General features: G+C 42.0%; 1 protein-coding gene across 3 annotated transcripts in view; it reads left to right on the top strand.

Annotated features, from left to right (window-relative positions):
- Window positions 1–18,624, top strand: part of rsrc1 (arginine/serine-rich coiled-coil 1) — a 102,955-nt gene that overhangs the window by 74,810 nt on the left and 9,521 nt on the right. For all 3 annotated transcript variants that reach the window (XM_026366202.2, XM_026366212.2, XM_026366222.1), the window contains exon 7: window positions 8,792–8,863. In XM_026366202.2, coding sequence (XP_026221987.1) covers window positions 8,792–8,863 — 72 coding nt within the window. The remainder of the gene's footprint in view (window positions 1–8,791; window positions 8,864–18,624) is intronic.

The raw sequence follows: 18,624 nt of genomic DNA, 5'->3' as shown, positions 1-18,624 counted from the left end.
ATTTGAAAAAAGAAATAACACAATCAGCTGAAAAATAGACATGTTTCAAATCTAAGTGATGAAGTAATTAATCAATATTTCAAAGAATCTGCAAACTGTCTATAAATATGTCAGGTGGATTTGTTCAGCAGTTTACGGGCCTTTCTTTAGTGTTTTTTTCTGAATCTTTATCTTGTAATTTGAAGTTGTAGTAATTAAAAGACTTTATGTTGTGGGAATTGAGCCTGTTTAGCCCGTGTATCACTTAAAATGATGTGACCTGAGCTTAACAAAGCTTCTTCATTGAACTATTTCATGTGGAATAAGGTTTTCTTCCAATTTGTTGAGCAAATAATTACACAAATTTCTAAAATAAATAACTAAATATTGAGATGGGTAATTTGGTTCTACAGATTTATTCTTCACAAGATAAATTAACGTAAGAACTACATGTCTACACAACATGCTGTGCAGAGGTATCAGGAGCCCTACAATGCACCTACCCACAAACCTAGACACTGGGACTACAGTGGCTCTTGTAATATAATATGCCAAAATGGGAAAAGGTAAAGTTAGTGTTGTAACAGTACAGTTTACAGTGCAAGTGTAATTTTTGTTGGGACTGTTGCACTTTGTCACAGATTGAATGATTGTAACAATAATTACTTCAGTAAGGTAATAAGTGGCCTGATAATGTACAACTTATTTATGTAGTGCAGTGAAATCCTGCTGTTAGCTGTAACTCATGTGATGATGTGCCCGTTGGAGCACGTTGATGGAAATCTGGCCTAACTGTGCATTCACACTAGCACAAACAAAGCAGCCACATATTTGATTTTTAATGAGCAACTCTGAGACAGGAATCAACAGCAAATGGAGCATCAGACAGTGGAGCAACAGCTGGCAGAGAGATCTCACATTTAGTGGCAGTGGTTTGGTGTAGCAAAAAGCATTTGAAGGGTGGATGTTCAAACTCGTGTTCCTCTTCACTTCTTCAGTTCTTATCAGTCTGCTCCGTTAGTTCAAAAACGTAAAGAAAAAGTGCTCTCGACTTTTTTGTCTGTGTTGCCATCTCATTATGTGGCTGAAGATCTCTTTGAAGGTTTCCCACAAAACAATGCAACATGAATATTTTCACCAAGAACAGGGTAAATAACATTTCAGATGAAGTAAATATGGTCTTCGGCTCCTTATAAATTCTGCACATTGTCAACAAGTGAGAGCAGACATTCTGGTCTCTGCAGACAGCCAGTTGCTGACGGGGTGACACGGTGGAGTTGTCACTAGCATAAGCACAAGGTAAAAGATCATTTCTATGAGACACTAATGTGCACATTGAAACTATGTAATATTGAATGTATTTTAACCTTTAGAGTCATTCAGACACCATAACATCTCAAGATGATACAATTATCTTTTTTAGCTTGGTATGAATCACCCAATGTGGGATGAATGTATTTTTAGCTTTGTACAAAGGATTTGTCTGTAAATGGGTTATCCCTTGCACCTGTTCAGAGGTTAAATGATCGAAAAAAATGCAGAGAAGCAGGAGGTGTTTAATGAGAAAAGATAATAGACGAAATAAAGGAGATTAAAATAAAGGAAGAACATTTTGAGAGACATAAGGAAGAGACGGTGTCATGTGGAGACATGACAAGGTTGAAGTTGAGGGTGAGATGTCATTCAGAGGCCCCAGGATGCTTAATATTTCACTGTGTGATCCCTGCATTATGGATTTGGTCTGATTGCCCTCTCAAGACCTATGTTATGCACTTGCCTACTTATTTCAGTGAAGTTCACATGACTGAACTTTTATATTTACCTAAAGGCACACACACAATCCCATCAAACCAGTATACAATCAATTCAAAGCTAGCATGCATGCATTCATATGTTTTAATATCTACTGGAAGCCCTACATATTTGGGATGTACATATTATCTTTCCATAGTGTACAGAGGTTTCAGCGTTGAACTTTGTGTGACCTGGTCGATGAAGTGTGGAGGCTTTGTTTTTATCTTTTCCCCTTAGGCTTGTGTATTATGCATTTGTGTGTGTGGTGCTCTTAAGCTCTATATGAGTACATAGAAATATGTGTGTTCTTCAGGTGTGTTTGGGTTTGCATATGTGTGTGCTGCCCACGGCGGTGCATGGTCTCCAGAGTAACCTTCCTCTGTGATCTCCCTGACTGCTTGAGGCCTCTGCCCCTCCCCACCTTTTCAGTAATTCTCCTCTCTGGCCCAGGGTCCGGGTCCAACAGCTCTCTGACCTCAGTGGGGCAGCTCCAGAGTCATGGGACCCTATTGCCCTTGGGTTTAAAGGGCATGTTGCGGTGCCGGAGCTCGAGCCACCCACATGCTATGTGAATACCCCGGTACTCAGCTGCTTATTGACTCACTGAGCCCTAATGAAACCAGTTCTCAACCCTCAGACCTCAGGTCCAAGGTTTTGCCCAAAGGAAGCAAGACCCAGATCCCCTTGTGTTGTTTGGAGTTCGTAGTTGGATAGGAGGGGGTCTGAGGTTTATTGTACTGATCATCAGTTACCATCACTGAAAACTGGTGGAAATTTAGTTACTTAGTCAGACTTTTAAATAAGGAAGCTGCCTGACTGGATTGCTTACCACTCATGACCTTTTGATACTCAGTTATTATGCTATTATTGATCAAGTGGTTGTCTTCTCAGATTTTGGTCTACCAAGAAATCTTTTGCCAGTTAGTTGTAGTCTTCATAAGATGTGTTTTTGCCAATTGCTCATTACTACCAACTGGAGTCACACCTCTGCTCTCCGCATAAGCCCATGTCCATGAACTAGTGGCACTGAAGGCATTTCCTCACATTAACTGCATTTGGGCTGACAAGTGGTGCTATAACAACACTGTATCTGCACCACAGTTTATAGCTGCTTCTCATCGAGAATATGTCTGATAGTCAGTTAGTTGAAGGAATGACTTGACCTGATGACCGACCAGTCAGTTGCATGTTTAAACTGTTATACTGGTTATTGTGCATACTGATTGATTTTGAATTGTATGAATTTGTGCAGAGAAAATGAATTCCTGGCTAAGTTAGCTGCTATTTTTCCTTTAGATAAATCTCTTCTTAATTCTTCACCAGGTTCGGTTTGACAGATAAGAGTCTCTGCATGAACACTGAGAAGGAGAGCACAAACATGGAGCACAGGTGTCTAGAGTTAAGACGCTGTTTTAAAAATGAATAGAACAAATGTTGCATAAGAAATGCTCCAGAGTTTTGGATGTTGACTCTGACACTGTGGGTGTAAGTAGGGAAAGTCTAATTTCTTCACACCTTCAGATAAATAATCCAAACTGTCCTTCTGGGTTCATGTATAGCGTAGTGTAATGATCAGCATGTCAATCAAAGTTTTTTTTTTTTTTTTTTTTTTTAAAGCTTCTCTAAGCCATAACCGAGTCAGCATGCAGTACGGGCAACTTGCATCTGGCTCCTTCTTTTAGGCAATCATTCCTCTCTGAAACACCCATAACACCACAGGAGTATGAAGCCTAATTGATGCGCACACACACACACACAGCATCAGAATGAAAAAAAAAAAGCTTTTGAGACGATTGCCAATGAATAATTAATTGATTTTGTAAGAAATCTCTCTCTAATTGTTTAGTTTGTAAATATTTCATGGCTGTTAAATCAGCCTGATGACGGATGCAGAGGGCATCCTGCAATAAAGATCATTTAAGTTCAGGTCTCTCCGCGCCTGTTTTCTGTGTGGGTAACCTCACTCTGTGTGACTTTCACACGTACAGACAAACTATCATAAGCATTTATGCACTGTAAAACACTGATTGATGTCCCTCCCATCAGGATGCAATACAATACAATTTCACAAGGTCTGTGAGCATATTTGATAGAGGATCCTGTACAAAGACAGAGGCACCTGCACGTAAAGGCACACAGACACACACAATCCCGGCCTGGTGGAAGCTTTCCACTTGTTGTCTGTGTGCTGTGCCACCTAGTGGTCACTTCAGACATTGCCTCCTCCTGCAATTCATATAACCTGCTCAGGACTTCAACACAGTGGGTTTATTTTCCCCTAAAGACTCAAAAAGAAGGTGAAAGAAAGTCTTTTTGTCTAAAATTACTGAGTGTCTCTTTGAGCAAGTGCTTCTTTCAGGTTAACATTTATCAGTTCCAGTGCTGTCAGTTCAATTAAACCAGGAAACCAGAAAATCTTTATCCCTCATCATGCTGTCAAGTTTAAACATCCCTTACCTACTGTCTCTGTTTCAGTTTTTTAGTTTCAGATTTTTAATTTCAGATTTACAGTAAATCACACTTTACATGTCATGGGATCACATTTTGTATCTCCTGGATGCAAAAAAAAAAAAAAAGGTAAAACCATGCGTCTCAAATGACTACTTACTTAATGATTTACTTACTACCATTCAGTAAACATGACTGAATGAGTAATTACATAGTAATATATATATTTCTTCATAATAATATTCTCTGATCATTAAACTGTAACACTTTTCTTCCATAGACACAGTTTCCGTTTACACCTAACGTAAACTTTTGGTCTGGCAACTTGGAAGAAAGTTGCTTGATGTTTTATGTGCATCTCATTGGTGTCTCTCAACAACTGCACTCCAGTTTATAGCCTAAATGGTCACAAAAATAGGGTAAAGGGATTGTGGCACTTGCATACATTTCTATATCGAAACTTCAACAATATATTGAGCTGCGGGGCTCTCCAGTTTTCTGTCTGTCCATTTTGTTTTCTTGCCTGTCGGAGTTGTTAGTGAACCTACCTATCTGTCCTCCAGCCCTATTTTGTTATGTTTCTTTGTCTTCACTCGCTACCTGTCAGAGCCATTATTCGTCCCTGTGCCTGTCTGTCTTTCTATCTGTCTGCCTGTCTTAGAACCTGTCTCTTTCTTATGTCTTTATTTACTGTCTTTATCTGTCTCTCTGCGTTGTTTGGAGGTCCAGCTGCCGAGCCTCACTGTAAAGTGCTCGGCTTATTGGAAGGGACATTTTTCCAATGGCGCTACGCTGCCTCTAATATTCTGTTTGCCGTTGGGTGCGAGGCTGATTTATCACGCCTCCTCTCCTGCTGACATTCAGATTCACTTTGATTGGCGGCTGGACGGAATGACACCCACCATTTACAACACCGCCAGCACCACTGCAGCTCTCACACGCATGCACAAGCACACACAGTCGAATGTGACACTCTGCACACTCAGTCAGGTATGCAGTGGATATGAATATGCCTATTACGCCAACACATACCCACTTACATTTTGACATGAAGACACTTGCATACAGTTGCTCACTGATAAACTCCCGCAATCGCACACAGACTAAGTGGATAACTGTTGTGTTGACCTCAGTCCTATCTCACATGCTACTGTTGTATTGAGTTTATTGAACAACGTGGGCTGGCTGCTCCTCTGTTGTTCTCTCACCTCACGAACTCTACAAAATGATAGCCTCTCTCACTCTCTGTTACGGCCTAAGGCCCAAGCTACCACACTCGTGTGTTGAATAACACCTCTCTCCTTCTTTTTCCTCACCCTGCATTCCCTCCCTACTCCCCCCACCCCACAATCCCTCTTTAATAACTCTATAACTCACCTCAGCCTTAGATTTAATTGCTTATCTGTGTGTAAACGTATTAACCCTCTGCTGTATCTGTTTTGCTGCCGTCCCGGGGGCCCGACAAGCCTCTCTGACTGCCGTGCCTTACATCCAATGAATAGTCCTTCTCTGAGCGGTAATAGGGAATCAGCATCATAGCAGCAAGCATTGGCGGCGTGTAAGAGATAAATCAGATTGGGGGTCTTGCTTTGCCAGTTTATTGAATCTAAATTGCGTGCGCTCATGGCCCCCGCCGGCCCTACACGGCCCATCCATCTCCTGACTGATAATGGAGCGTGCCCGATTCCACCTGGTGGGAGCATTATTACATTTCCCCTCTAACGAGACCCAGCTAATCCTGCCAAGGGATGAGGACAGGAGAGGAGAGAGGAGGAGAAGAGAATAGGAGAGGAGAGGAGAAGAAGGGGAGTGGAGGGAGAGAAAGAGGAGGAAAAGAAGGGAGGAGAAGAGAGAGAGAGAGAGAGAGAGAGAGAAAAAAAAACATGCACACATCCTGGCAGCCTGCCTCTCCCTCCCACTCTCCCTCTTTCGTTCTTTCTGACTATCTTCCTCTCTGTTGCTGTGCATAAAACATCTTCTAGCGCCATCAGAGCTACATGGCCCCTGGGCCCCTGAGCTGCAATTACACTCATAATCACAATGCGATTTCACCGACGCTCTCCGCCCCTTCCCACTGTCATCCCTCCTCTTTCCCTCCGCCCCTGCAGCCAAGAGTGAACAAAGTCTAAATGAAGTGAAAGGCCTCTCTTCTCCCCAACACCCGGCCATTTATTACCAGCTTTAATAAAAGTCCATCACAGAATTATACTACAATGAACTGGAGCAACTAAGTTGCTAAGAAATATACTTCCAATAAGCAGCCTCCGCACACAGACATGCCTATATTTCTAGACGTGTACAATCGTGAGGCTTCCTTCTTTCTACATGCGTTTTACAGCTGTAATGTTAACAGGCTTTTCATGATAGTGCAGCAAAGTGTGTTGCTGTAATGTAGTTTTTGTAGTTTATCTTTTTGTAAAGCAGAGCTCCTTATTGATGTAATTAAATCGTATCCCTGGCTCAGCTCTCAGGCCTACTTTCATTGTTTTGAGGGGGCAGGAGCCCCGTGAGGCAGTGCACTGATGAGAGATGGATAAACAGTTTGATTTGCTGCTATCGCCCCCAGGCACAGTGTATTGGAGAGATGAGCAAGAGAAGGAAGAGAAAATATATAAAAAAAAAAAACAACAAAAAAAAAAAAAAAAACGGGGAGGGCTGGGAGAGGGCAAAACAGAAGGAGAGAAGAGAGAGCGGGAGGATAAGAGAACCTGTTGGGGGAGGGAAGAAGGGATAGAGGTGGAGGATAAACATGCAAACAAAAAGAGGTGACAAATCGTTTCTGTTGTTTGTGTGCACACAAGCATGTGCACGCAGGCAGGGCTTTTTCTCTTATTTCGGCTTGTTTGTCTGTTTCCCTTGCTGTCAGTTCTTCCTTCTTGTTACATGGCCCCCATCTATCTGCGTATCTCCCGTTCCCTTTTTTCCCTCCATTTTCCCTCCCTCCCGCTCCATCTCACCACCAATTCTCTGTCTCTTACCTGCCTCTCGGTAGCCCAGAGCAAAGTGGGAACTGAAGAACACAGAGAAGTTCTCTCTCTCACACACACACAAAACACACACATACGCACAAACAAAACACACACGCACAGGCATGCACACAAATACACACATGTGCAAACAAGAAAACAGATGAATGTAACTGAAAAGATGTAGGATGATGTAGCCTATGGTTTGGCTTTTGGCACACACACACTCAAACGTACTAAATTATGACTGTGTTACATTGAAGAGAAATAGATTGGTTGTTGTAGGATTGGTTAGACATGTTCCCACATACACACACACACACACACACAAACACTAGCTGAGGGAGGTAGATGAGGGTTCAGTCATCCATGTAGAGTCATTGTTAGTAAAGATGTGGAACCTCCAGATTTAACCAGCCGTAACAGCAGTGTGACAGGTTCTTTGTCTGCGCCAATTACTCAACAAAACAAGCAGCACAGTCACAGAGAGGCTAGCACAACCCATGGCCCCCTGCATCCAAACACACGCGCACGCACACACAGCTGCGCGTGTTGTTATTTTTATATAACATGACTTGCTTGCAGTGCAAAATCAGTGCAAAATCAGACGCGAGCGTACACGAAACACACACGCACGCGCAGCCATCTCAAGTGGTGCAATAAACCACATTCGGACACCCACAGCTGTGCCCTAACACAAACATTCTGTAAGCGCTCACAAACACTTACACCCACTGTTATATTGTATTAACTTCCCCAAAACAGTGCAGCGCTCTCATTCTGTTCCTCCCCCTGCTCTGCTCGCCCTTCTTCTGTTTCTCTCTCCCTCCTTTTTTTTTTTTTTTTCCTCCCCTCAAAGTTTAAACTCATTAAGTGTAATGATATTGGAGACTCAATTTTACATAGCTCACTCATCAACCAAGTGAGATAGCAATAAAGGCGAATGGCTCCGCCGAGGCCCTAACACTGCAAAATAAATGATGCGTCGCAACGGAAATGTAATTAATTTAGAGGCAGTATTGATAGTCCTGCCATACACGGCATTATATTTTTTAATGTGGCTTAACATCTTGATTATTCGAGGGGAAAGGCGGCGGAAGAGGGAGCTCAAACAACACTGCTCATGATGAGAGATGCTTAAAATGCCCTGACGAGTATTTACTCCCGCTGCCTCACTTTCTCTTAAGCTTTTCATTATGCCGAGACGATAAACACCTCTCAGGAAGACGCGCTGACTTTTACAGAAGTATGAAGGAAAAGCAGAGCAAGGTACTGCCTAGTAGGGAAAGGAGAAGGCGGCATGATTCATATTTTTGTTGATTAGTACACAAGTGTCGAGCCAGTATCCTCTGGTAATTTTCTGCAGTGAGCATCAAATTGTTTCCAAACACAGTAGACTCCACAGAAATGACTTGCATTCTTCGTGTGTACATGTGTGTATATAAATATTTTAAATGGAGCTATTTAATTTAATAACAATTAAAACAAAAAAAAAACATAAATGATAATTCTAAGTAATTGTTTATTTCCTAATAACTCCATCACAATAAGTGTTCCTGACATTCTGCTTTGCTCCTAACACTGTCTGTCTTGTGTCTTTTCAGCTAAGACAGATGAGGTGTTGAAGGCCAAAGTAGCCAAGAGAGAGGAGGAGGAGCGGAAGAGACAAGAAGAAGGTCAGTTATGTGTGTGCTTGTGTGTCCGTCATTAATCGACATATGGATGTACCAAAGCAGCTCTAAATTGACAGCACAGTCGAAGAAAAGCTGAGCATGAGCCACAAAAAGGCAATAATAAAGTTGGCAAGATAACATTTGAAACTGAAATAATTCACGTTAGCCCTTTTTTTTTTGTTTGTTTGTTTTTTGTTGTTGATTGATATTACCGCTGAGAAGATCACTAAATATGACAAAGAAACTTAGGCAGTAAGACATCTGCTGTACAACTTCTGTTTATGTGTCTGTCTTAAATCAGCTGAAGCACGTTTAAAACGTGATTTAAAAAAAACAACAACAACAAGGAAAGTGAATTACATGTGTAATTAAATTACTATATGAATATGCAGCAACAATTTTAGTGACGTTATGAAACATGTATCACGTTATTTCAGGTAGTCAGTTTTCAGAACATGAACTCAGAGCTGCTGATCACGCTCACATATAGTTTTTATTAACAAGGCTGTGATCCACATAAAGACGCATGGTAGACGTGTAAGCTCGAAAAGTACTCAGCATTGCAGGCAGTAAAGACAACCACTAATGTAGTACATGCAGGCACACACACACACACACACACACACATACATACATAACCACAAAGATTATCTTTAAATAACATTAAAAAAAAAGTCAAGGGTAATTTGCAGTGGATATGCTAGCTGTAATAAAAGTCCTCAGATAGAGTAATGACCCTAGTTCCTGTTCTGACCTGAGCGTGAAATAAATGAGAATATCAAATGTGCTGTTACCAATTACACATGCCCCTATCTGTGTGTGTGTGTGTGTGTGTGTGTGTGTGTGTGTGTGTGTGTATGTTCATGCACACATAGGCGTGTAGTGATATAATTTGTTCTAGTGAGAGTGTTTTTGCATTGCTTCACTCTCCCTCTTCTACTTTTTTTTTTTTTTTCGCAGTTTTTTTGTGTTTACTTAGCCCAGACATGTCAGTGTGACCTTTAAAGTTAGCTGACCTTTTAGCCAAATGAAAGTCCAGCCATCACAAACTAATTAGCCTTGCACTCTTGCTTTGGTCCCTCAGTTCTGGGTAGAATTTCTTCTTGTCTTCTCTCTATCGCGTCATGTTTTTTAGTGATGTTTGTTTGTTTTTTCAACCTCTCTGCCATTCTTACATTAATATTATTCATTTTTCTTGGTCTTAGCGATCTAACTCTTCATAACCTCCCCTTTCTCTTTACTCCTCCTATGCTTTCTCTCTCACATGCATGTCTTTCATCCCACCACCAGTTGTCCTCATCAACCACTTCCACCTCTCCTGCCTTTCTCTCTGTCTTTCTTACTCTTTCACTTATCCTGCTTTCCTTTGTGCAAGCATTGCCAAAGTGGTGACTAAGTGCCCTGCTTGGGGCAACAGAGCGAGACTCCCAGTCAAATAACTTTTTTAAGTTCACACTGTACTGTTGTCTCTTTTTGGAATCAGTTGACTCTTATTCCCCTTTGCTCAAAGGCTCACTCCGACTGTGCATTCTGTGTGAAAAAGTGTGTTTTTCTTGATTGTGAGGTGGAGTGGAGCAGTACTGCATGCTGTGCAGGTGCTGCCTTCGAGCATGATCATAATATTTCTTTCCCTGAACAGGGACACATGAAGGCACATAGGGATCAGAAAGTGGCCCTAATGACTTGCCCTTGCCTCCGTAGTGAGAGAAACTAGTGGCACTGTCACAAACACATGCAAACACACAAGCAGAGTCAGCGAGCACCATCCTCTTTCTGCCATTCCTCCCAGCACTAAATGGAGGAGGTGGGCCACTGCTGCTGCTAAACAGCAGATCACAACGGGTCTCCTAATTCCCTGCAGGGCCTCTTAGAGGTCGAGACAGCTATAAAGTTTAAACTTGAACTGTTAAGTCAACTGAAATGAGAAAGCCTTTAAAGAGAATGAAGGGGAGAAGTGAAGAACACTACCACCTACACTCCTCGTTCATAAATAGATTCACATCCTAGACTGGCAATGTGTTTGAGTTAGTTTAGCCCTAATCGAAACCGCTGAGATCTGATTCATGTGGATCCTATGATATGCAAGTTATTATTGTAGCGAACCGTGGCTGCACAGTGCGGAGCCCTGCGAGAAAGAGAGCGATTTTTATCAGCAGCGTTTACTGAGAGAGAAAGGAGAGAGGATCAATAACTGGCCCTGTGGTCATCAGTTAACAAAGTAGTCTCCACTTAAAAGAAGTGTTTGGCTCTCTGGTTAAGGGCAGCCAGATGATGCTAGTGGTTGAAAAAGGAAACATGCGATATGAAAGGCTGTGAGAATGAGAGGGGAGGATGAGTCCTTTGTTAGCTGGATGCCTTGTTTAAGCTATTAAAGCTGTGAGATGCTGTTTGTGTGCCTTGGAGGCATTTTACATACTGCGTCCAGCTAAAATAAGAAGGACTGACTGACAGTGTAACACAGTCAGTTTGTATAACTATGTTGTGACAATGTAGTCAGCTGGTGCTTCAATTAGGGCAGCATGTGTGGCAGTAATGAATTTAAGGCTGGACTATGAACCAAATATATAAAAACAAGGAGTATATTTAGTCATGTAGCAGGTCTCAATAAATGTCTTTAAACTACTACTAACTCTACTGTAATGCAGCGGGAACCTTTCAGTTTACATATCCAGTGTGATTGAACTGGGAATGGCAATGTTTAATGGGAAAAAGTAATGAGATACAATTTAAGATGTGTTGAGAAAAGGTCAGTTATATTGTCTCCAGTCTACAGTGCCCCCAGTCCTACTAAATGAGTCAGGTGTCAATAGGTGGTTGGGTATCATCATTCTGGGCCTCCACTGAGCCTACGTTAATTCCCACTTTTCTTTGTATCTAGTACTTGGTGAAAGGTAACACATCAGTCAGCTGACATGAAAATTTGTGTCATATGCGTGATAACCCCTACACTCGCATGGAGTAATTTGGATCCTGTGTGAGGCACTGAAAAACACATCTCTTCATTTAAGCCTCCACTCTTTGACAGACTTATGTAGATATGGATCGGACACTGGGCTGTAGCCCGTGGATGGTATTTTAGCCTCGTTGCTACTCTGTCCCCATTACCTCAAACCACCAGCAGATTGGGAGATCATATATTTTAATGAGACGTATAATAGCTCTTTAACCCATATCATTAGGGGAGTATATACCTACCGTTTGCTCTTTTGGCAGTTAAACGAAAGGACTGTTTCCCTAATTACATAGTGTGTAGGACGGGTCACGGGTTGGGAGTGTACCTGTCTGTGTGCGTCTGTGTTCAAGAATTATATGACTACTAAATATTCAGCCACCAGGCCCCTCCAGCTCACTCCCCCCACCAATCCCTCGACCCAGCATCCATTAAAGCCTCATCACCGTTTAACTAGCTCTGTTGTCAATCACTACAGGGCCTTGGCTGAAACAGAGCATGTCTGGATGTGGTTTCTGGCCTAACCTGTTTAACATATAGGAAAAAAAAGTCACAGGGAGAACACAAATACTGTATTAGGGATCCCTCTGTCAAGGACAGCCTAAGTGAAATACCATTAGGGGTGCACATGCCCGCACTGTTGTTTGTTTGTAATAATATTTCTCTTGTTGTGTGTGATTACATGCTCTGCTAAACAATTTGTCAGTCAGCTAAAATTTCCGCTTTCCATGCAAGTGTCTGCCTGCAATATCGGTGTGGGTGTGTGCGTCCATAATAAATGATGTGATCCCTTTTCTAATTGAAAATAATAACTAATCCATGGATAACAAGCTCTTGTATAATCCAAAGCCATATCCCTTCAGTTCTGGCCTATCTCAGCTGTAATAAAAGGCAGGAAATGAGAGGCAAGTGAGAGTGTTGGCTTGGACATTGACGCTTAATGTAATCTGCCTTGAAATCAAATTATTTGACCTGGAAAGCCTAACAATACAAAACTCCTGCCGGGCTGCTGTTAAATATTTAGCACGTGCCTGTCATGAATACAAATGGAGCGCAAATTAGAATCTACAGGCGCGTGACCCCCACATCACACCCCAGGAGCACAGGGGGGCTGGCTTTGCTTTAAATGTTTTAATTACCGGGGCCTATAGTGCGGCATGCCACGCTACCTCGCTGAGCAGCATCGGCACCGCTCAGGCTGCCACTTGAAGGACAAGCGGTGAAATTCATCTGCTGGTAAACACAAGTGATCTGGTGTCCATGATCTCATCACATTAACTAAAACATGAAGATCCAATAAGGAGAGTGTCTGAATTATACCCGGCTATAATTATAATTCCCAGCATCCTCGCTCAGGGTAGACCATTGTACTTTTTTTAAACTGTGTTCTTTCCACTGGTTACATGATCTAGCTGAGGGCTCGAGGGAGGCACTGTATTGCTCTTGTGCACTCTGAACTGAAGGAAGATCTGTCTCAGTGATTTTGATGTAAGAAAATCTGGTTTGTATTGATTCGTTATTGATTAGCGGAGTTAGCCTCATCTCCTGTCGTTACTTCAGATAAATGGCCTTATTTGTTGTGTTATTATGTTCAACACAATCATGCCAGGAACAGTCAGAGGAATATTGAACCGACACTTTATTGGCTTCATGAGTTCTATTTGTTCCAGGAATTAAAGGATGTGTTGTGTCCATATAGCACTGTAGAAAAAGCGTAAAAAGAGCACACTGACAATCAATTACACCTTCGCTTTTAAGGTCTGTTTCAAATAGAATCTTACAGAAGATATTGCACAGTTATTTCTGATTTTTGTCCTGCCTAAACAGTGATTGATTTGCAGATGAATAGTGCCACAGATTCAGTCTAGCCATCTCTCTTTTTATTTTCTCCTCTCTCCTCCCTATTCATTCACGTCTGTGGTTCCCCCCACATTGAAATGATTAGTTATGCAAGGCTTGTAAGCACTGAATCAGAGTTATGGTCCCCGGGGAAATAAATTTGGCAGAAAATCAGTGTGAGAAGATTTAATTATCACGAGGAGACCTTTTTTCCTTGTCTTGGCCCACTGAAGCCCAAACTCCTCTCCCCTCTATCTCTCTCTCGCGCTATGCTCAGCTTCACACACTACAGCCAAAAAACCCTGATGTACAGCACGGACGCCAGCCCTCTCGTTGCCTTCCTCTTCCTCTCAATTTGTTTCATTGCACGGTGATAAGCCAAGCAATTACTGCTTTATTGATTTTTCATCACTGCAAATTCAAAGTTGATTTTTTTCCCCCTACCTCTCGCTTCCCCTTCTCTCCCTCGGAGATGGCTCTGTAAGGTGATTAGGTGACCTCGTGTCCCAGGAGCTGCTGGTCCCGTGAATGAATAGAGGCGGATGCTGAATTCTACTAACCCTGTGTGACCCTTTGTTGTCCTGAGGTAATGGGATGCTGCCCGTTCTGGCTGTCACTGCGGCAGCTATGGAGCCTATAGCTTAATAATTTCTATAAGTATATCTATGGAATGACATGTTTGACACGATAGCAGCCGAGCTATCTCTGCCATAGACTAGATTACACAGAAATTGACTATGCAAGGTTCCAGCCGGTTTTCATTTAGGTCAAGTGGACAGATGATTGACAGCACCGCTTTACCCTCTGTGATTGGTAATCGTTTCTTGGGTCACCCTTATCAATTAACCTGCTGCCATTGGACTGGTGTACATTCAGCTGCTAACCTCACGTTGAGTCACCGGGCTGATATATTTCCTAGATTTCCTGTCCATTCCATTTAGGTTTAGGATCAGGCCGATCGGTATCGGGCAGATTTGTTGATAGTTAGATGCTAAATGTAAATGTTTAGATTGATTAAAAACCTCTGTTATAAGTACCTGCATGTAGCAATACATCACTTTTTATCAACTGTTTCCAGATTGTTTTTTTATATTTATTTTTAAATAATATTTTATTTAATCTTTAAAATTTAAGAAAATTGAACTAGCACTAAATCTAGCTGAATAATCTGTAGCATTGCAGCTTCACCACGTGAATACAGTGCGAGGCTATCTAACTGAAAACATTACCAGTCTTTGAAACGCATGCACAGTATGTCTGGACACCATCACACACAGCAGCGGTGCACTTGATGCAGTCAAACCGGGTGGTCAGGCTGCTGTGATTAGACACACCCGCAGACTGTCGCAGGTCAAAGTGGGTGGCTCTGGCCATGTGCTGGCCACTCCAGGGTACAATGTGAGAAGGGGTGGAGGGAGTCGGGGTTAGGGGGGTTGTGCTGATTCTTAAAATGACGTGGGATGAGAGTACCTTATGTGTTTGTGTTCTTGTTTGTTTTGAGAGATTTGTTTGCATAGTACAGTGCTTCAGTGGCACTACACTAGTCTAAATATATCAGTCTCACGCTGAATTGGACGGTTTGTTAAATTCAGGCATATTTGTGAGTTCAAGCTTTACTCTCTCTGCTTGTCCTCTCTTAGCTAAAAGGGCCACAAAAACAGTACAGCATTTTATAGTTGTGGACACATATTAACAACGGGGTGCAGTGAGAAGGTGTCTGACAGAAGTCACAGACGTTTATAAGAAGAGTTTATAAGCACATAACTATTTGTACATTACCGTGTAATTTGGGCCATGATGGAAAATAATCTGAGGAGGAGTGATGAGATTTGGATTTATATGCAAATGTTGTCACTCATGTTTTGTTATTTTTGTATGATCCCCTCCAGTAAGGCAACATTCCCCAGAAAAAGTAGAGTAATGTATGACATAGTGCCAAGGTTAATAGTCTACAACTGATGTTAGAAGATGAGGAGTTGGAGGACATTTGCCTAATTAATTACTACTCAGACACACTCACACACATCCACACACAGCTCTGACCTTTACTAATATAGTTTGTAACAGACCTCACAAACAGGAGATGGTCTGGCTTTGTCCCTTTTTCTCTCTCTGTTTCTCTCTCACACACACACACACACACACACACACACACAGAGAGCCTGTCAGGAGCCCACAGACTGAAAGGGAGAATCAATTACAGCTCAACTAAGGAGAAAGAGTTGGTTGCTTGATGGCTTCACGTCAAGAAGACTGTAGGTCACGAGTTGCGTGTGCCTGTTTGTGTGTTGATGTTCATGTGCCGGTGCATGTGAAGATCGAGCCCATTTCCTGGATTCAGATGACATCATTTTCATTTTAAAGAGCATGCTCCAATTAAGTAATTAGTTGCTTGGTGTTTCTCTAATTATAGAGTTGTTCATAAAAGAGCTGCTGACAAGCCTGGGATCGAAAAATGTAGACCACTGCACTTTTTCCTGTACATACACAGGCACACATACGCAAAGCCTAGTTTTACATCAAGTTAATGCAGTCAAATGCTTGTTATTTCTGGTAAAGGGCAGGACTCTATATTCTAATCACACTAAAACACCACTGTGCTTAATAAAGAGCTCACTGAGTCTGAAAGACAGGTTGCTGGAGAGTTAGAGAAACAGTTTTACGTTTGGATGTTAGCTTTAAAAATAAGAGTTTTACTATTATTCTATGTGTAGAAAATGTTTAATGAACCAACCAAAATAGAAACACACAAAATGTTGACTGTTAACAATAATTTATGTGAGAGCCTGAAATTACAAGACTCGTTGAAGCAGCTAAAACTCTGTGATAATTTAATATTATATTAAAAAAACAAAATTGAATACAAAGTTCCAGGAATGCCTTTCGTGTTTGAGGACAGAGAAAGTTGTGATCTTGAAGGTCTCACCACTCAGCCTGTGAAAGCTTTGCTGTTTAATGAGATTCTATGATGCTGCCCAGGCGCGGGACATCGGCTCACACTCATGCCGCTCTCTTTCTCTCCCTCACAGACATGCACATGCACAAAGAGAGAGCCACACACCCACCTGGTTTTAGTTAGCCCTCTATGTTTGCAGTTAGCATTGTGCAGTCAGGTCAAGTTTTAGATAGGATTTCAGTTAAATAGCTGATTTATAGTATATGCAGTAAACATACAGTATATGCCTTTAAACTTTGCAGCACTGGTTTACTGAAAGGTAGACCCTTGTTTTTGAAAATGAATGCGTTATTTATATCCACGATCCTGATAGGTACAGTGTCAACAAGGCATCAGTAAACATGTCGTTGCCGATAAATGGCAGATTCTTCGTCAAGCCAGTCAAAAGTAAATAACTGTAAATCCACTATGTTAGATTTTTTTTCAGTTGTAATACAAATAGTCTATTTGATAGCAGGGATGGAGAATGTGTTGCATCATTTTCCCCCCAAAAATCCATCTCATCAAAGTCTCATAAGTTATGTCTGAGGTTTTCACGACACACATGCAGCAAATATATAATGTAGAAATCCTTTAGATCAATCAGTGCAGTTTTGAAACAATTACATGCATCATCATTTCTTATGTATACAGCCTGTGGCTTCAGATATTATACATGATGGATGGAAGGATAGTCTGAGGCCAACCTATTGTTTCTCCCCCCATGACTTTATTATGGGTGCAGACAGAAAGAGGTTAACTACATGCTTTTAATCATAGTAGCAAGATTGTTGGTGCAAATGGTGAAAATACTGTAGAATAGCCGAACCAGGGTCAGTTGAGGAGAGGAAGTTGAGAGGATAAATGAGTACAATGGGCTTGAATGACACAAGGGAGAAGTGGTGAATAGGGAGAGAGCAGAGATGTGGAAGGAGATAGCTAAGCATGGCGCGTGGCTGCCATGTCATCCTGTCATTAGCAGGTTGTTTGGGTCTTTAATTCATCATTCAGACCTTTATTGACTTGAGAGTGGGAGATCACTATCACTAGGAGACACTAGAAGACGGTGTGTGAGACACTGAGTCACCAGCTGCTCTTCATTTCCTGATGCCAAATAGATATCACATAAACATATCACATGCCAGATGTGCAAAGGTCAAATAATGTGCACAGCCACATGGCCATTTTAAGCACTGAAAGTGATTATATATGGTATTCTTCACAAGTTGCACCTATAGATCTTACTGTTCCCATAAGAAGTTGAAGGGAGACAATGGAGCATTAGTAATGTGTGACATGCACCTGATGAGAGTGACAGAGTCCACACAGATCATAACGAGGTGAGCACTGCAGGGGATCACTTGGCCTTGGCCTGTGTATGTGTTTCTGGTGGAAGGTGCATTGTTGGAAGACATGGGTTACAGAGGTTTTTTGGAGAGGGATGGGGTAGTGTGTGTGTGGGTGTGTGTGTGTGCATGTGGTCTCATGGGAATGCACATTAGACTGGCTTAGCCACCTGCTCTAGCATTGGACATTTCAGTGCTTACACATGGACACATGGACCCTTACAGACACACACATATACTCAAACTCCTTGGGGGGGGGGGGCTCTCCGGACATCTGGCTCAGCCTGTCAGAATGTTCTTTCATTTTGCGTGACCTGTTGACCCCGCTGCCACAGACGTCAGGCAAACATCAGCACCACATCTTGTCATTGTTGCAGCACTGCTCTTGGTGGCTTGCTTTCTTACAGAGAACACACAGATTCATGCACACTGAGAGAGAAAGCACATGAAAGGTTATGCTTTTCTTGGCGTTTGGATTCTTTTGTTAGTCCAGGTGTTTGTCTGCTGGCCTCCTTACTCATACCTCTGGCTTGCCGAATCCGTTGTCTGTGCATTTCTTCTTTTTCTTCCTTTCCCTGAATGAATCTCCCTCCTTCGTTGTCACGCTTACTCAGTGAGGTCTCATTTTTCAGTGCCCTAAGCTGTAGGGTATTAGTTATGCAAATATTGATGTGCAGCTTTGTCCTGCTAGCTA

The sequence above is a fragment of the Anabas testudineus genome, chromosome 13 (genome assembly GCF_900324465.2).
Source record: "Anabas testudineus chromosome 13, fAnaTes1.2, whole genome shotgun sequence".
NCBI classification, from domain to species: domain Eukaryota; kingdom Metazoa; phylum Chordata; class Actinopteri; order Anabantiformes; family Anabantidae; genus Anabas; species Anabas testudineus.
This window is presented reverse-complemented; position numbering and strand designations above follow the sequence as displayed.